Raw genomic sequence first — 21,119 nt, 5'->3', positions numbered from 1 at the left:
AAAATAAAATATTACTTTGGGAGTGGTTAACTCACTGGATCTCCACGCGGAGATCACGGTATCGAATTCAGCTCCTGGCCTATAGATTTTCTCTACCTAGGAGCTTCTTACAGCTTATTGGTGGAAAGTGTTATCTGTAACGAGATAATTCTGTCCGGATGCCGGCAGTGCACTGAAAAAAAAACTCCAGTAGTCATTGGCCTAAAATGTTGGCTTCGCCTTAAATTGGAATTTCTACATATAAGAGGTGTGGCTATTAAATAACGAGACTATTGCTGTAAAATATTTTATTTTTAATTTATACATATTTAGTTATTATCACCTTCAATATACACCCCTCTCCTATCCCTACAACGCTCCATGCGAATTTACCATTGTTCGAAACAGTGCTGGAAATCTTTTTCTGTGAGCTCCTGCATGACGCGTGCCGCTTTTTCTTTCACTGCTTCAACGGACTGAAATCGTGTCCCTTTTAATGCAGATTTGACTTTGGGGAACAGATAAAAACCACATGGGGCCAGGTCAGGCGAATAAGGCGGATGGCATAAAACTGGGAAGTAGTACTTGGCTAGAAATGACTTGACAGACAATGCAGTGTGAGCCGGCACGTTGTCTTGATGGAAAAGGACTTTTTTGTGGGCCAATCGTGGGCGTTTTTCTTGCAGCTCGGTTTTCAAACGGTCCAATAACGATAAATAATATGCACCTGTAATAGTTTTACCCTTTTCCAGATAGTCGATGAGGATTATTCCTTGCGAATCCCAAAAGACAGTCGCCATAATCTTTCCGGCCGAAGGAAAGACGGTCTTCGCCTTTTTTGGCGCAGATTCCCCCTCGGTAACCCATTGTTTAGATTGTTCTTTGGTCTCAGGAGTGTAGTGATGTATCCATGTTTCATCCACAGTGACGAAACGACGCTTAAAGTCCTGCGGATTCTTCTGGAACAGCTGCAAACCGTCCTTACACGATTTCGTTTTTGGTCAAGCGTGAGCAATCGCGGCACCCATCTAGCGGATAGCTTTGTCATGTCCAAATGTTGATGCAAAATATTATGTACCCGTTCATTCGAGATGCCCACAGCACTAGCAATCTCACGCATCTTCACTCTTCTGTCATCCATCACCATATCATGGATTTTATCAATGATTTCTGGAGTAGTAACCTCAACAGGGCGTCCAGAACGTTCAGCGTCACTTGTGCCCATATGGCCACTCCGAAAATTTTGAAACCACTTATAAACTGTACTAATCGAAGGTGCAGAGTCACCATAATGTTTATCAAGCTTCTCTTTAGTCTCCTGAGGCGTTTTGCCTTTCATAAAGTAGTGTTTAATCAACACACGAAATTCTTTTTCGTCCATTTTTTGAAAATCACTCGACTTCCTCGATTCAAACGAATGCCAAACACAAAGAAATAGACCGATCTGGCTGAAACTTGGTGTGTGTTCTTCCAAGAGATGCTATTGTACTAACTAAACATAACCTCGATACGCGCCAGTGGTGCTATCTCTCTGACTTTGCACGGACTTTTCAAACGACCCTCGTACTTGGGTTTTAGTGTGCCATACCAAACTTTTACCCAATAATTTTTATCTAAACAAAACATTTAAATAAAATCTCTGGTAGCTTAAACTTGATGTACAGTTTAAGAGATCTAAATCTTGTGAACGACAGCGATAGGCTGCAAATTACTGCTTAAATTAGAATGTGGCGTTATTTGTGAATAATATTAGGTAACATTACATAAAATTTTATTATGGAAGAACTATAATTTAAAAGAATTACAAATGGCTATGATAATAAAGCCACAGCGCCCACATCATTAATATTTTAAAATCTCTCTTCGACCTTTGAAATAACACCGTTAGGTGAAAGTATTTATAATGCAGTCGACCATTTTACATTGTTGCAACAGAAAATTTGTTTAACGTTTCTAACCATGAAATATTTCATCTATGTTTACACTAATCGTTCTCACTTCTATCGGAATAACAAGAAGGTCGTGGATTGCTTTTTGTCTGTTGCCGTTAAGTTGCCCTTGGTGGCTTCAAGGAGAGTCGATTTAATTTAATTTTCTTGAGCAGCGTCACTTTACAAAAGTCAACCTAACTTAGCAACTTGTTCATGGTTGGCGTGATACTTTAAGTTAGACACTGATCCTTTAATCGCATTATTGAATAATATATAAATTCAGAATGTGATTATAAGTTTTACTAAAAGAAATTCTCTGACTTAGTCATTGATGTCTGCGCTAGAACAACAACAACATTGCCCCAACAATCTTGGAGGAAAGAACAAGAATTAATTGGATTGGTTAGAGTGGTTTCCCTTAAATTTCATTCAACCAATGTCTGGAAATGCAGTCAATTTAATCGTCACCGCCCTCTATTTCTCTTTCAACTTTGTCTCTCTAGCTGGATCATCTAGTACGGGGGCAGCCAACTTCTGTATGTATAGGATCTACTTTTTCTCTGCAAAACTTTGTCGCTATCTACTTATTAAAATCTTAAGTAAGGGCCCTGCCTATGTACCTTTCTCGGTGACCTGAGCGGTTGCGCTATGAAACATTGAGACCAAAGGAGATAGTAGCGCAAAAAGAACTAGTAGGGAAAGTCCTCAACCTTTGTAGTAGTGGAGGTTTCGTATACTAGATCCAAAAAGGGGATGGCACAATTAGTCTCTTGTGGCTGCGGTGCCGTGGGGCATATAGGGTCCGTCCCTTTCCTAATCTTATCTTTCTATCTGTTAAAATCTTGATATTTAATACATACAAACTTGTAATGAGCAATAATGGAGAAAATGGTGTTATATCGACATAATATTTTATTAATAATAATAGAAAACTAACTACAGGAAAAATATAGATTTATATTTTATTATACTATCCCATCATTATTAAGAAGCATGTGTCTTCATGTTTCTAACCACGGAATCATAATTTGGGGTATATTCAGAGAAAGATAAGGATAAGGATCGTCTCCTGTCAGCTGTGATCGACCAATCGACCAATCGCTTTGACTGGTCGATCGCGATTGGCTTGTTGGCCATACCTGACCTAGATAATTAGATTTATTATGCGTTTTATTTAGTGGTAGCTTTATGGTAGTTTATAGGTTTTGAGTTTTAAACAAGGTGTTCACCAATTATTTATTTAAACATATATGTATTGTTCATATATTTTATTTATTCATCTGTATATACACTATACAGATGTATAGTAGGCGCCACAGTAGCCGAGCGGTTGGTTAGAGGCGAGACCTGCAAAGCTAATATGCATTGTGGTACTGGGTTCGATTCCCGGTCTTAGGCCTTGGATTTTATTTAAAAGGTTAAATAAGAGAAATTTACAGTAAAGTATGTTTGGTAGTCGCCTCCGTCCACGACACCTAATTGGTAGTTGGACGTAAGCCTGCCTGAAAAAATAGACGATTACTTTACTTTACACTATACGGTATCTCGGAGGTACACAACACAGCCCACTTTTTCAAAATTTATTGTTTTAGTCTTTCTAATACAAAATTATTTTTTTTATGACACAACCATCTGTTAACAGGCATCTATGATACTTATTATCCACCAAAGATTTAAGCAAAATAACTCCCGCGGTCTTATAAGTAAGAAAAACCCGCGAAAAATATCTTTCATTTGCTCTCCTGTAAAAAATTAAAAATGTGACACAGTGTTGTTCACCTCCGAGATACTGTTATATATTTTTTTTCTCAAATATTGTATTTTTCAAAGAATTTTAAATGTTTAGGTACTACTGAATGTGGTTAAGTAGAATGATTGGTTGAACCCACCACTAACGGCTGAAAATGCAGTCGATTTAATCGTCTCAATCATTATTTGTATCGTAAATGCAAATCGATTTAATTAGAAATGCATAAATTAAACCTTTTTTGGGACGCGCCTTGCGTTAAAATAAACTTAAATAAAAAAATCTAGCTAGACACTAATTCTATCAAACAGTTTTATTCTCTTTTAACAATTTTTTTTTCTTTTAAAAGAAAAACTCATTAAAACTTCGGTTTTTACGTTTTAACTTTTTTATTGAGATACCACTTAATAGTTATTTTACACGTGCTTGGAATAAAATTTTCAAGTTTTCTCTCTGATTGCGCCTACCGTGATTTACATACTTTTTTATGATTGTAGACTTTCTGTAGTGTGTCAGAGCGTGTGTTGAGATAGTGTATACTCGTATGTAAGTGACTGAATACTTGAGTGTATTTTATGTATATTTAGAGTGATTCGACGTCCATTGTGCCTTGCAGCCTTGGATGAATCAGTTAGACGTGTTCTTTTTTAAAAATGTATGCCCCAGATTCTACCTGTGAATCATTTTATTACGTATTCAGTTATTTGTTTACAAATAATGATTCATTATTTTGTAATCGATATGCAAATATTGATATATTCATGTTAACTTTTACAAAATGTACCAACAGTGAACTTTATGTGAAAAAAAAATCACTTACTTTTTTGAGAGGTGATGATGTGGGTTGAAGTTATGATGAAGGCATCGCTTGCTTAGTTGCATTTTGTAATCATTCTTGAAATGTGTCTAGGAATTAATGTTGTAGGAATTTTTAACAACAATAAGCAGTTAGGGTACTTTATTTATTAATCAATTTTATTAAATATAAATATGAAGTATGTCCTTCAAAAAAATAAAACAAAGGTTCTTTTATACAGGTTTTGTAATTAAATCAATTATGATCCTCTATTTGAAAGCCGAAGAGTGTAGAAGAGTGCATAAGTGCAGGAAGTAATTAGGGGCACTGAGTCCTTATTTTCAGGACACGGCAGAGTACTTCATCCTTCGAGTCTTGCCCTAGCCTAATGATAGAACATTCGCGAATGATTGGAATTTTACAGAATATGTGAAACAACTACTATTGCTTGAAGCTGGTCTGTAGACTCTATTAAATTTAATTTAGACTTCTTTTCAGCTACATATTGTTGTGGAGGAGTAGAAGATGTTGGAACTATTCCCGAAGGTAAACCCAACCAGCCTCCTCACACACAATAGATAAAGAGGGGACCCCACTATCTCCATTGCGACACCTCGACCACCACGAAACCTTTCCTCAGAGCTCGTGAACCTGGAGACAGAATTCCAGTGGGCTGCCTCATGATTCAAGGTACCTGACTAGGTCTCCTACATAAGGCTTAAAATGGCCACAGGTCCGACCATGTCAACGTATCCTTCGTAACCTTCTGACGTCAGCTTGAGCTTACCACGTCATTACACGTGTAGATGGTTTTCCGTACCACAAATCCAACTACAATTAGATTTAGAATGTTCATAAATTTTGTTAGGGTTTGTTCGAATACTGAAAGTTAAGCGCGCGAAGATGGCGGCTGACTCTGGGCACCAAATTTTAGAGGGCGTTAAAATCAGTTCAAAAGGACGTGTCTTTCAAAATTGTATCTTTTTTTCGGGTTAAAGATATTTAATTCGGTAACTTATTCAGGTTGTGACATGCAGAATATGGAATTTTAGAGTTAATATCCATAAAACCCTCCTAAAATCCATTTTCCATGAAAACTGTCCTTAAATGTGCAGCCAGAATAGAGAAAAAAAAAAATTCAAGAGTTCATTTCGTTTGGTTTATGACCAAATCGCGAAAAATAATAATCAAATATTCTCTTACAATGTTCCTGAAATTTGTAATTCCAGATTACTCTTACAAAGTAAATCTAAGCCCTTCCTTATCTCAGAAACGCCCTTAATATAGAATATTTCTTAATAAATATATGTATTAAATAAAAGTTTCAGTTACAAAAATAACGTGGTTCGACAAAATTCTCAAAATAAAACTATGGCTGATCAGTTACCTAGACAACCATGGTTTAAGGGAACTGTCACTAATAAATGGGTTGTTACGACAATAGGCAGGCTGAGAGCGAACCACGCGGTGTGCGGATCGTATCTTCACAGGATCAACAAAAGGTCCTCTCCTCTTTGCGTAGATTGCAATGAGGAGGAGGATTTCAAACATATAATAATGATATGTCCACGTTATGTAGTAGAAAGGAAACGAATGTTTGACGACGTATACAGGTATTTAGATGCACCATTTCGCTACGAAGACATAATATTCTCCACCAACATCTATGTGCTTAAATCTGTAGCAGAGCTAGCAATGAAATATGAATGTATTTAAAAGTTATAAAATGAATGGAAGAAAATGATTAGAGAAGGATTACGTGATTTTAATTTCGGTTAAGCTATAAGGATGGCAGGAATATAGAGTACTGATCCATCCATTAGTTGTAGTATATGTAAATAGTTGTATATAGTAGAGGGATGAATGTGTGAAGCGGATGTATTTATAAATAAGAATGGAGAGTGAGTGATATTCTAGTGTGATAAGCACCTAGACGATGCTGGCTGTATGGCGAAAGCCAATGCCAAAAAAAGGAAAAAAAAATTCCCTTGGAGGAAGGCAGACTAAATATATTTACTTTAATCTTTCTATGATTTTTCATTTTTGAACTAGTGCGCTCAAAATTCAAAACGCACAATTTTTAAATATTACCTTTTTTGGTATCAAGTAACCGCCAAAGTTACTTACTGGGTATCGGAAAACTTGTCACAATATCACAGTGCTGCCACTTAGTTTGGACCATGAGAAAGTAAAAAAAAGTGGTACAAGGTGTGCAGTTCGGAAAAATATTTTCCAGCCCAAACCACTGGGAAGTTTTCAGTCGCCTGCCTAGTCCAGCCAACACTTAGAGGATGTGTTACTGTTTTATAAGGAAATCATTTGCTTAATTATATTAAAAGAACTCTAGAAGCTCTCTCTGATATTAGACGATAACTTGTTTCCTCGCAACTGTGAAAGATGCCCAGAATTGGTTAATGAGTTGGAAAATGAAACAATGAAACATCAATTTAACTTTGTGCAGTCCTAAACTGTTCAAAATGTCGTAGCGAGAAACACGTAGAGAAAGGTTCCGTGAATCTGAGAGAACATCTAAAATTGAATATAAAAGGTATTCTGTGCCCAAGAAAGACGAACGTGGTGCGCTCTTTTAAATATAAGGAAGAAATATCATCGCAGTAATGAGAGATAATGTTTAACTCTCCACCAAAGAACTCTTGAAGTTCTTTGTAAGCGTAATGAGCATTGGAATGTGAAAGACTTACCACAAAACTACGAACCCTAAATTGTAATAAAGTCACATTAATTCTTTTAATCGTTTCGTTAGATAGGAATTAGAAAAAAAAATGTTTTTCAAAAAAGGGATAAAGATGAAGTGAAATATAAAAGAAACTAAACCTTTTAAGGAACTAACCATAAAGTGGATATGGTAATGTAAAGAGTAAAAGAGAATGAATCGAACAGACTAGAAGTTTTAGAGGTACAAGTTCAGAAGGGAAAGAGCATTACGAAGATTTAAGTTTATGACTGGATATAGTTGAATGTGAAGTAACAGCATTGCTGGCCTGTACGCACAGGCTTATGATGACATCATGTATGCCTTTATGAGTATATAATGCTTCGACTACATGCCCGCAGTGCTCCTTTATGTGCACCATTACCAAAGCAATGCCCTTCTAAACCAACCAGTTTTCTTTTCTACCGCTTAACCATAGATTCTTTCATGCTCTTTCATTAAAACGAATGAAAACATCACAAAAAAACTAAACAAAAATTTGTGCGCACACTCATTTCACTTCCTCTACTCTATACTCTAGATTCTAACTCATTAATATTCTGTAAATACGGAATATTGTCCTTTTATTAATTGTAACCAATATTATGGTTTGGTAGTATGGTTTGTACATTACTCTGAAAAGTAAAGCAACAGAAAAGCCTTCCCCAGACAATATGAAGTTTACTCAAAAGCCTAGGAATCATTTTCGAAAAATCCTGTACATCTATCGACTAAGAAGTATTTCCGTTTTGAAAAAATGTTCTTTAAATTCGATTTTAAGTATAAATTTAAACGTTACAAAAGAGATAGGAACGTACATTTTTTCATTTTTAAGTGATTTATTTATGTAATCACTGTATGTTATAATAATAATCGACACTATAGACCCATTACTAAGCCTAGGCTTCCTCAAAATCACTGGAGTAATTTAAAAAAAATTGCACATTTGCTAAAACTGGAAAAGTTATTTTATGAAGTGGTAATACCGGGTGATCTATTTTGAGCAATACCTTGAAGTAGCAACCCCCCCTAAACAAGATATTGGATTTCAATTTTCTGAGATTTTTTTTTTGTTTTTTCAGTTTCGGTGGACTTATAAAAATATTGACCATTTTTTTAGAGATTTAGAGGACTCAAATTAAAATCTGAACGGTTGAAATACTTTTTTAATTTTTGTTTTTTTGAGTAAGAGTAAGTCTAAATTTAAACTCTGCATTTTTATGTTTTAAATCTCGAGTGTCTCTGGCTTTGATTCAGTTGTGCAAAGAGAATTTCGTTAACAAGGTAATTAGCTTAAATAGGTTTTGTTTTAAAAGAAAACAAAACTGAACCAAATTTGGAACGTAACTTAGGTTCTAGAAATAAACAGTCTCACCATTTTTTTTTTTTTGCACTTATTGTGCTACAATCAGCGCGTTAGCGCTATAAGTAACAATTATAACATCAGTGAACAGTAGAAGTAAATGAGTGGACAAGTTACCCAGTGGCAACACTCCAAAACATTAGGCTATTAGTCGCTATCTTCACTTGAGAGGAGATCACATGGCCACTGTCTTTTAAGACGTCTTGTCCGGGTTGTCAGAAAGAGTTCTAGAAGAAAGATTTTGAGCTAGAGGATTTATATGAGATTGCAGGCTGAAGTGGAGTTTTCTGTATCGTGTTTTAGCAATTTGGGTGACAAAAAGGGATGTTAAGGTCAGTGAGTACAGTCAGGTTGGAGACATAAAATGGAGCTTCTACGATAGTTCGAAGTATTTTAGATTGTAACGATTGAATCCTTTGGAGATTGGAGCGTTCGGTTGAACCCCACAGCTCTATTCCATACGCCCAGATGGGTTTTAAAATAGAAGTATAAATGAGTCTTTTGTTGTCCAGAGAAAGTTTTGATCTATCGTCTAAGAGTCTTTTAAGTAGTCGATAGCGTCTGTTTAGTTCCGTTCTTTTATGTCTAGTGTGGGGGTTCCAAGAAACCCAAATTAATGATAAGATTTTGTTACCATTAAATTCGATCAGATGCAGGCAGGGGATTGCGAGTTCGCTTATCCGGAACATTGCTAAGAGAAGCATAATCTCGACCTTGAAAACAGTGGTCTACTCTCCCAAGGGGCATCTTAGGTATTGTACTTTTGCTAGAGAATATTTTGACATTCTGAATTGACGCCATCTTGAAAGCCGGCAATAAGCGTTTGGATGACCAAAGTTAGCCAACCAGAAATGCCAGTATTCTGGATATTGATATTTTCTAGTATTCTCGGATTTCCTCGACTGTGGCGCTATGGATTTTCCTTAAACATCAATGTTGATTGCATACATTTCAATCTATAACTTTTATTTGAATTATTTTTCCAGGAAATGCGCGGAATTCCGGAGAAAAAAAGTGGGGTTAAGGTTCCCTCTGAAGTGAGGCTTCATTACCTTCCTAGTAAGCAGATAATTGGTGAAGCGGAAAGCCATTTTAATGGATACAGTTTTTAGTGATTTTTCCGCAAAAGTTTTATTATCATTATCTGTTATAATTATAGATATATTTTTAATCATGATCTTTGCTTCAAAAAAAGTTTTTTAAAGGAACTGTTTGGCAATCAAGAATAGTTCTTTTTTATTCATGTTTATAGACAAAGTTGCTGCAGTACAAGGTTGAATCTTTGCAACTTCAATGATCAGTCGGTTGTTAACTAGAGCATGTTAACCTGCATCTACTCGAGTAGCACGTATCCCTCCAAGATATCCCTTTACATCGTTGTCCTCTTTCTCTGAAGCACACAGTCACTTTCTCTCGTTAACTAATTTCAAGTGCCTTAAATTATCGAGGTCTCTTCGTTGTAAATAGTTAGTCGGTCTATGGTAACGGATCGCACAAAACCTTACAAGATTTATGTAGTAGAACTCGGTTTAGGTGGGTGTCGATTCAATCTTCTAACGATTCTAATCCAAGTAAGGGAGCTGGATTCAACTATGGATCCACGCAGAGGGAATCCTATGCGCTAACCACTGAGCTATTTTTTTTCCTTATCATAGTATGCAGTCAAATTTTGTTGACAAAATATACCCTAATAAAAAGTAGTTCAATTAAATATTTTACGGGTAAAATTGGTGATAAAGGCCAATGAAGAATATGTGCATTGAAGACTTCAAATTTATTTCTTAAGAGTCTTCTCCCTACTGTCCCTGTCACAAAAGAACTGACTAGGATGTTCATCGCATCCTGTGCGATGGTGGTCCGCTATCTAGATTAGTAGAAAGAAGCAATTTACGGAATTAGTAAATAATTTAGATTTATAAATCTATAAAAGTAAATATTTCTCCAATAAATCATTTTGAAGTTATCTTTCTCCTCATTCCGATTCTCTTACCGCTACAAGAGCTCTTCAAACGCACATCAACCACTTACAGAACTGGCCTATCAAATGGCGAATCAAAACTAACGTTACCAAATCAAAATATATAGTATTTACTCGTACTCTAAGACAAAAAATTCTACCTCCCATCATCTTGAGCCAAACTCCTATACCAACTGTGGACAAAGTGCGCTACCTTGGACCTCAGCTAGACAAACGGTTGACATGGAATCCTATTCTAGACTGAAAAGACAAGAAACTAACCAAAGCTATAGCACTTCTCGCCAGACTACTTGAAAAAACGTTCGAAACTTAACCTACTTAACAAAAGACTCTTATATCTACTGTTACTGCGACCTGTTTGGTCATACGGCATCGAAGTATGGGGATCGACTAAACGTTCCAACTCACTACGCCTCCAGGCATTACAGTCAAAAATACTTCGAAAACTTCTTAACGCTCCGTTCTATGTATCTAACCTCACTATTCATAATGACCTCAAAATTCCTTTCATTACAGATCTTACTAACACTCGTTTCTTAAAATTTCATTCCTCTACAGCAGCTCATCCTAAAGCTCTTATAGAACACCTATCTTCTTCCACATTACCAGGTAATCCTCCTAGAAGATTAAAGAGAAGATGGTCCCGCGATCCACTCTTTATCAAAAGAGTAGTATGGTTCACGATAATGGAGTGACACCACTGGGTGCCTTCTCCGATCATATTCATGTCATTTTGTATCTTATATCGCATTTGCTTGTTGCATCTGTTGTTGCAGTTGCGAATTTCAATAAAAGATTTTTAAAAAAAAGTTTAATTTAGTTACAAATATATTTGAATGTTCTATAACTATCAGGGGGAAAAAATAAAATAAAATAATTAGACTGAGTGTTGAAGGCTTGCATAACCCATAACCTTGTAACCTTCCACCAATATTACCTCCCTGCCACACAATTAATTTGCAATTTAATGATGTGTCTCATGGGTTAATATTAATTTGCTTCTATATTACATGAATGCCCATTGTAAATTTATCGTAAATCCATTAATTCGGCTCAGCGTTACCTCAATGGGAATTTCACATGTAATGCTGTATAGATTGAAACAGTTCTGAACACATATATTGACAAATGGAGATCAAGCATCAGTTCGGAGCTGATCCTTTAATAAAGGCCAAAGCTCTTCGTTAATAACTGTCCATGCGGTTTATTGAATTACCATTACTAATATGATTTGCCCCAAAGATCTACTTTCAGTTCTTTGTACAATTTATGGGATAATGGATCTATTACATTTTCCAAGATACTGCCATCTGGTCCAGATGTTAATATATTTGTGTGGCGAGATTGTGCCATTGTTGGACACTTTTGTAAAACAATTATAGTGAAGATGTGACAGAAAGAAATTGCCATCATAAGCGCTTTAAAAGTATTGAAAATTATGCTGGAAAGCAACGCTCTAACTTTTCATTATATGTGCATTATGTTGTGCATCGACGGCTGTATTTCGTCCTTCTTGCACCCGATATTGACTGACGCACTAGAACTCTATGGTGCAACTAAACCTCCACCGCATTACAAACACCCCCTTTGTGGTATGGCACCTAACCTAACTGACCATAATGGCCTCAATATTCCATTTCTATCTGAACAATCCATATCTCGCTTCACCCAAGTCCACCAAGACTTGTCTTGACACTCTAATCCTGTTGCAGTCTTGAACAAACCACATCTTCGAAGTTTTTTTTTTTTTTTTTTTTTTTTAAGGAACTGTTATTATTTGTTGAAATTAATCTTTTGCATTAATAATTTGTATAGGGAAAAATTTAAGTTGTATGTTTGCTGCAAAGTAATTGTCTAATTTAGCAGATCATATAATAATTTTCATTTTATATTTTCAGGTGATATAACACAAAAAGGGTATGAGAAGAAACGAACCCGTTTGCTCGCGCCATACATCCCGAAACAAACGCAAGGTAAATATATTTGTTTATTTTAATTATTAACATCTTTTTTCACAAATTAAATTTTAATAAACTTTATTTTAAACAAACATTTCGAGATCATTGAATCATTTTAGTATGGCCGTCCGTGTGAACAGTCAATCAGTCATTCTCATCGTTAGATATTTTTTTATTTTTTGTCATTACAATGTGTTCTGAACTTCTCTAGTGATTTAAATATTTTAATTGGATTAAACAGAGTATCAAGAAGGCTTTAAAAACGAGGTGTCCTTTTTTTTTCTTAATTCAATAACAGCCCACGCTCGCTTTCTTAGATTATTGTAAAAAAAGAAAAATATTATGTTATTCCTAATATATAAAGATCTCTATAATATAATAATAATGGAATTTATGGAGTTTGTTATTATTAATCCGCCATGTTAGAGAGAGACCCCCTGCTGCAGGATATGCCCACCTTTCTCAAATTAATGTTTGCATGTTCTAGTTATCTTTTACTTTTTTTAAAAAATGTTTAATACAATAAATTTATACAGAATTTTTGTTTGCAACTAATTAATTAGACATTTATTGTTTCGTTTCAATTTTCTGCTTATTACGGTTGTAATTTATAAATTGTTTTTACTGAAAACTTTCGAATGTACCATATTTTTTCCTCTTGATGCTCTGAATGTTCGATTCAAAATGTCGTGTTGTCTTTGACTTTGTAAAGGTAAGATTCTATATCATGCCATTCAAGTCAGAGCTTAGAACTATCCCCAGTAAACAAACTTTCTCTTGTAAGTTTAACACAATGCTAATTCAAAAATTAGGTCTTCCATTTTTACACTTCAGTACCGAATAAATTTCTTCCTTATAATTTGTGACAAATTTTAACATAACCATAGTCCAGCCAATATGCTTGCTTGTATTTCAAAAACTCCAAATTAAAAGTTCCAATATTTGTAAAGAAACCTTTTATATTTTCAGATTTTTCAAAACGAAGCTCCATTTGTTTTGTTTTTTTATAATTTGCAAACAGATATAAGCAAATTTAGAAATAGTAGATAAGTTCAGAACCCACTGTTTGACAAGTTCTTTTAAAATAGACAAAGTATGGGAAAAGTTTCTAATGCACGCGTATTTAACATTGCTTGGCAATTGTACACATCTATTATCCGTCCCTAGAACAAAACCATATGAAGTTCAGAAATGCAATTTAACAGTTGAAGCAGAAAACCATTTTATTAGTTTCGTTTCTAGTGGTTTAAAGGAAGCCTTACAGCGCCAGTATATATAAAGGCTTCTTTGTTGTTCAAATCTACCGAAAGAGCGCAGAATTTAAATTCAAATGTTTAAAAAAACACAAATTGACGAAGGAATTTGATCTAGGGTACGGATTTAGATATAAATCAATTTACTCTTGAGGCCAACAGATTTCCTTTTTTAGTTTATTTTGTTAATTAAAATTTTATAATTTCATGACACTATTTTAATTATTGCGAGATTCTTTATCTTACAGTTGGTGAAAAACGCTCTGTATTTAGTTTTATTTATTTATTTATTTATTTTTTTGTCTAGAAAGGTAATAGAATTGTTTAGATAAATAATCGAAATCAGTTTGTTAAATAATAGTTTGCCTAGACTGCACGTGCTGTCTGCGCTTTTGCAAAGCTGTTAATCTCAGGTTATTGCATTGCTGCAATTCTCTTCACACAGTGCATTGTTGAAAGAATCTACTATGAATGCATTCATTTGATTAATTTTGTTATTACGTTTGAAAGTAAAATCATTGAAATCTATAAAATATTAATTTTATTAAAAAACGGCCTCTACTTTAAAAAATTTTGCAGTTAGGAATGTTTTGTTTGTATGTAAATTACTTTTAAAATTTGTCTCAAGAGACCTAGACCGCATATTATACTACTAGTATAATGAACAAAATACTTTTTAATACTTTAATTCTGTGAATTGCTAACTTTCTCCTTTCTAGCAAGCATTTTTAATTTTTTTGTTTGTATCCCTTACCGGTTTTAGATTTCCATCTGTAATTAGAAGTTAATTAATCGGTTTGGTGTAGAGAATTTGACTTCCGCCATGTTTTCGTTTCATGCTTCACTTGCTGACTCCGTTATTGGATTCAAAAAACAAGTATTAAACGACGGATAAAATCCACAACCATTTTAATACTATTTGTACATTTGCAGATATTAAATTATTTGAAAATTAAAGAAATTAATTTCTCTAAAAATATTTGTAATGATATTGAAAAATAATAAGTTTAATAATCACTAGAAACTTATTGATTTGAATGCACTCAGATTTCAACTTAAAAAATTGTCGTCTTCAGTATATTAAGTGATAAAATAAATAAGATAAGATAGTAGATGGGACGGGACCTACGTCCCACGGCACCGCAGCCACAAAAGACTTATTGTGCCAGCCCATTCTTAGATCTAGTAAGCGAACCCTGCCCACCTAAAGAGGTTGAGGACTCTCCCCTACTAGTTCTTTTTGCGCTCTATCTCCTTCGGCCTAAACGTTCCAAAGGTTTCATAGCGCAAACGCTCGATTGCAACGCAATCGAACAACAGGTGAGAGGCCGTTTCCTCCTCTTCCTGACATAATCTGCACAATGTTTCCGAGCTAATAAGCCCCACCTTGCGCAGATGCTTCCTGAAACTGCCGTGCCCCTGTGAATAGGCCTGTAATCAGAGTAATCTGATTTCTACCCCAAACACTGAGTTTCTTTGGTTCTTTGCTTACACAGCCAAGGCATCATAGTTTTGCTGTGTTTAACCCCAAGACATATCACCCAGTTCTTTTCGTGCTCCCTCCAGATCCAATCTCTTAGAGCCGCGCGAACCGAACCCCTGGTTATCCACAGGACTGGCTCCGGACCGTTGAAAAGAGTGAAAATAAATAAATCACTTTAAAATTTCATTATTATAAAGCTGCTGAACTTTCATTGACATGGAGAATCGTATCTGATTATTTTTGCCAGCTTATATAGAGCTTTAATAGAAAAAAATACTACCCATATTGAATAATCTTAGAAGTTTTGTTAATAAAGAATCTCGCAATAATTTTTATGTTACATAAAAAAAATATTGTACAATATATATATATGTAAAAATAATTTCTCGTTCACATTTTGTTTTTTGTTTCCTTGCAAAGCCATAATTTCCAGCGGAGTGCCTATATCTCATTTACTTATTAACATTCCTAGTTCGGCCTGGCCTCTCTCAACACTTCCTTAATCTCCAGTCCATCTTGCCCAGACCCTAATCTACGCCATTTAAAACTTTCCCGATCTAATTCATTTAATTAAACTTCATTCCTCTCCGGTCCAGTTGTACCTACTTCCAGTTCCTCTCACTGGACTATTCACTATTTTTTTTTTATTTTAATTTTTTTCTAACCAACTAAATGTTCTCCACGCATTAAACAATTTGTTTTTAGGTTATCAGGATAGTTTAACAAACTAGTGAATTTTAATGGATTTTTGTTTTGAATAATTTTAAATTATGTTGGTTTTCTGGTGATTTATTTTAGTTTATTCACTTATTGAGTTTTGTTTTGAATATTTTCTTTTTAGAGACTGCCTGATCTGATTTGCTTCACTCATTGAGAATATTTTACACGTTCGGATACAAATATTTATGATTAGCGCTTCGTTTAACTCCAAATTTAGATATTTTATATCAATATTAATGTGAGTTTAACTGCAGTTACTGTCGTTATTGTAGAGTGTATAATCTCGTCCTAACGCAGCTTAAAAGAAATTTAATCCCGTAAAAGGATAGCCATCGAGGAGACAAGAAACCACTAATAGAAGTGAAAGTTCCACTATTTCAGGTTGTTTTTAGAACCCAGGCTTAACAACACTTATTTCGTGTGACCCAACGTTTAAAATACAAATATAGAAGTGCTTTATGAGTTGGCAGATATATTGGAGACAATTATTTATGGAAGTAGTTTTTACCTGGGCAAATACCTCTAAAATCAGAAAAGGAAGTTAGACTAATAACGTTTCTTAATTGAGATTGTGTGTACTGATTATAAGACTTGGTAAGCTTGTCTCGGGCTTTTTCGAGCTACTTTCGTTATTTTTGTCTCTTTTCTTGAAATTCATCCACTTCTTCTTGACATTATTGAGAAGAAGTAAAATGTAGAATTCTAATTTGTAAATTTTTTTTAGTTTAGCTAAAAATAACTTTGAATACAATTAATCTAATCATTACCGGAGCAAAGTTATTGGTGTTCAATTAGATAATTCAACCATCTTTCTAATGATATCAGAGAAAGGGAAATACTTATTTAATTAGTTATTTAAACATATTACAAAATAGGCATATTCTTTTTTTTACAATAGAGTAATAAAATATTTGCTATTAAATATTCAATTACTATAATTATAAATTACATCTAATAGGTAGAATTATAATCTTAATTAGCAGAAATACTAGAGCATGGTATATTATCGCGATAATTTCACTCCAAACTCAACTGCCAATCAATTTGTCCCTTTTCAATGATTTCAACCAATCAGATGCGTATTATAGTGATAATACAGCAGCCAATTATATTGCGATAATACAGCTTCCTCCAGTAATTCCACCAATCAGGTGATACTAATTTATGTTATAATTAACTACAAGAAAAAAAAGTTAATTAAAATGATGAAAATACTTTCGATTTAAGAAAAGTATCTGTTTTTAAAACATCATCTTAATACCTTAGTAATTTTCCTTACTCCTTCTTTTTCATTTGAGTGATTCGTGAAATTAACAAATTAAATATCGCTCGTTCCACTACTTTTTTTCGTTAATTTTTCCGTACACTCATGCAGTAGTGAATCTATAATTTGATTGGTTAAAAGTTATTAAAACAATTTACTATTCAAAATTCTATACTTTACTTCTACTCACACCAATTTCATATTTTAAATTGTGTAGCCTTGAAGAAGCGAATAAATTCTGAAATTTTCATGAAAAAAATTTATTTGATTGTTTCCAAGGAAAGAGATCGAAAAAATGGGTTTAAATTGTCACCAAAAGCCACTATCTTTTTAAAATTATTTACGTTTTTACTTTTTTTACATTATATATTATAATAATTTCTTCAGGGAAGGGATTAGCTATGAGGTTAGCATACTGGACTCCCACGCGGAGGTCCCGGGTTCGAATCCAGCAGCTGACCCATAGATTTTCTCTTCCTAGGAGCTTCTTACAGCTCACTGTCCGGTGATGGACAGTGTTGTCTGTAACGAGAGAACACTGTCCGGAGGCCGGCAGTGCACTGGAAAAAGCTCCGGGCGCTAATGACCTCAGCTGTTGATGCGCCAAAAAAAAAAAAAAAAAAAAAATCCTGTTTCGAGTCGAATTTTATGTAGGTTCCTTTTAAAGTCGCTTTATTTCATGATTTCTATTTTATTTTATTTAATATTATTAATAATTGTTGTTAAGACTCAGTTTAATGAGTGTTAATTGTTGTTAATAATTGATTTAATTTTTTGACTAATGATCTATTCGGTAATCCAAATTATACCTGTTTAGGCAAAAGCTATTTTTTCCTAAAATAATGCTTACGTTAGGGATTGTTACCGGAGGCAAACTCTAGCTTTCCAAAATGTCTACTCACACGCATTGCCACTCTAGAAAATGGCTACTTAAATTTAAAATGGGATACTGGTGATATATCACTACCTTGCAGTTAACTTCAGCAATTCAAATAAAATACTTTTTGACAAAGAATTGGAGAAAACAGGTTGCCTAATTTGGGGATTTATTTATATGGAACTACCAATTTGGTTAGTAATGTTAGGCATAAAATTCTTTTACCGCGCTGGAAATAAGTTTGAGGCCCCTATTAGAAGTAAAATTCAGTGTAAAGTAAAACAGACAGACTTCATCTCTTTCGATAGAGGCTTCATCGAATTCCTAGTAAACAATCTTCCGTTTCCTAATGTTTATCCCTTTAAGATCGTGGGTCTCTTCTTTTGATTAACTTCCACCGGAATTAAATTTAATGGAGTAGAAAACAAAGGTCAAATTTTTAAAGAAAAAAATTAAATTTTAAATTTTTTATATTGAAATATATTAAATTTAGAGGGTCTGTAGTTAGTATTTTCGGCTAGAGAAATATCAAAAAGTTGATATCTTTTTTCTTAAAGAAATAAATGTACTAAGAAGAAGACTAATCATAAGTATTTGTTTCTGTTTTTGCGTGGAAGTGACAGAAGCTTTTTTATGGGAAACCCAAGAAAAAGAATTTCACAACACTAATGGATTCCAAAAATATTTTCTCTAAAAAGATGTTTTGTAAGCTTTATGGCTGGGTAACACAGCGGTTATCATTTCTGAATGTTGCATTTCTTGAGTGTTAGGTGCAATGGGAGAGATTTTGATCTTTGATTGTTTAGCGCCAGCTCGAGAAAGACGAGAAGGGACCAGACCTCGCAGAACTCAACGACGTCTCACACACAATGAGAAAAGATACCATTCAGGTATTGGAAATATCAGTGAAAAACAGAGATATGTGTAGACTAAATTTTTAGGAATTTTTATAGAGATATTGGAGAATCAAGTTTCTTCTTTGATATTTGATGCATTTGCACGATTCTCTCTCTCTCTCTGTCTTACACATTTTCTTGATCACATCATCATTATGCTTTCATTTTTCAACCATCTCTATTTTTGCTTTTCTTGCATGTTTTCCACTATTGCATTTAGAATTGTAAATTACTTCGTCTATGCATGTTGATTGCTTCAATTCACATTATTTCTAAGACTTTATAAACTTTAGCAAATATTATTACGCTGTAATTGTAGAAAATAGTGAAAACAATGCTACAAACATATAAAATATTATAAAATAGCTGATTTATTAAGAAATATGCTTTATTTGTTTCCTTTCTTGGCTGTTAGTAATATTTTTCCATGTGTATATAAATTCATGTAAAATTTCCTACAAAAAAACTACATTTAGGATTTTAATATTTATCAATAAACTTAAAATTTCATACATATAATTAACACATAATATGTAGGGCATTGTTAATGTTTTTTTTTTTGTTAGCGTAATTTTCATAAATTATGTACGTTTTTGCTTATTGTGTTAGATTTGATGTTACTGATTGTAGAATTTGCCACTTCTTTTATGTACATATACATGATGTTTATGTCTATGTATACATAAATATTTAAATAATTGTCAGAATAATTTATTTATTGCCAGAATATTGTTCCAAGTATTTAATAATTATATGCAAATCGAAATGGTACCATGAAACTTTTTTCTGCATCGGCGCTTCCAACCGATATTGATACTATTATTATTTATTGGGAATCAGTAAATTGATTTTGATGCGTCTCAATTTAAAATGCAGATTACTGTATTGTATTATTATTAAATAATACTTACAACGATAATAATTGATAATCGCCAGTTTGCTTTCTTTGAATGCTGTTAAAACCGGAAACATTTTAATGATTTGGTTAGTGCATTGATATGATCGCAATGAAGAAAAACTTGATTTAAGTAAGTATTTCTGATTGTTTTCTAGGGAATCGGAATCTTCTTACGGAATTATTTTTTCATTAATCTTTAGTAACATTGAACCTCTCCACATTCTGCGACTTGTTCTAGAAGGTTAATTTACTTAATTATGTAGGTTGATTTAGTTAGAGTCAAAATTATTGGAGCTATTTCAAATCGATTAATAAGTCCAGAAAATCATTTTAACTCTACTTTTTGTACTTAGTTCCATTCTAATGAACATATCCAAAATTAATTTTTGCGGCATTATTTTTGTATTCAGAAGCAGTTGAAATACCACTTATCATTGAAATAAATTTCGATTCTCTCTTTGTTTACTGCTAGCATGTTCCTCTTAAGAGCGTACATAGTTTGGTTCCGTTTAGGAATTATCAAACTTAGAACTATCATAGTAGTTGGAGTGTGGAATCAAAATGTACTAAAGGAGAAACGTTGAATTACAAGATATCTATTTTGATGGATTGGATTGTTAGAGGTTAATATGAGAAATAAGAGTCGATATTTGTACAGTAGCGGTTTCACATGCAACCCACAGATCTTAAACGTATTGTGGTACTGGGTTCGATACCTGGACTGGGCCTTGGAATGGTTAATTGGAGTTGAAAGAAATTGATTGGCAGCATTGATTGTGGCCAAGTGAATCACATGTTTGGACTTAAGATGCCAATCCAATTTGGTAAATTAGTGTACTACTATTACTAATATACAAGCTTATATTTAAATATCCTCTAATAGACTTAGATCTTAAAACCAAAAGTGTTCCTATGATAGAGGATCTTGATTCCGTAAACTGTTACTGTCAGCAGATATGACATTATTATTTCAATAATAATGTGCCTATCACCTATATTCTTGGCCATTGAAGTAAAATCAAGAATACATTTTAAAAGCCTAATTGAAATGAGTAGATCCACCATCGCTTCTCAGCCTTTTGCTTAAAATCGTAAGTACAGTTCCATGTTGAACCATTAGGTAAATTCACAGCGAATCTGTTCCCAGATTTTTGGTTAATTAACTGGGCAAAATTAGCTCATTGTGGTTATTTAATCTGAATAGGTGTAGCTGGGGGTGATCTACAACTTTATATTAGTCTTAATGTACTTCTCCGAGTATTT

The 21,119-nt window shown here is 33.8% G+C and overlaps 1 protein-coding gene across 15 annotated transcripts in view; it reads left to right on the top strand.

The window, feature by feature from the left end:
- DIP2 (disco-interacting protein 2) overlaps positions 1-21,119 on the top strand; it is a 617,293-nt gene that overhangs the window by 517,248 nt on the left and 78,926 nt on the right. For 11 of the 15 annotated variants that reach the window (XM_074119216.1, XM_074119213.1, XM_074119212.1 and 8 more), the window contains exon 2: positions 12,406-12,480. In XM_074119216.1, coding sequence (XP_073975317.1) covers positions 12,406-12,480 — 75 coding nt within the window. Of the gene's footprint in view, positions 1-12,405; positions 12,481-18,868; positions 18,953-21,119 lie in introns of all 15 variants that reach the window. The other 4 variants (XM_074119214.1, XM_074119206.1, XM_074119205.1 and 1 more) reach the window with 1 other exon arrangement.

The sequence above is a fragment of the Rhodnius prolixus genome, unplaced genomic scaffold (genome assembly GCF_049639745.1).
Source record: "Rhodnius prolixus isolate KJV_2025 unplaced genomic scaffold, Rpr scaffold_2, whole genome shotgun sequence".
NCBI lineage: Eukaryota > Metazoa > Arthropoda > Insecta > Hemiptera > Reduviidae > Rhodnius > Rhodnius prolixus.
This window is presented reverse-complemented; position numbering and strand designations above follow the sequence as displayed.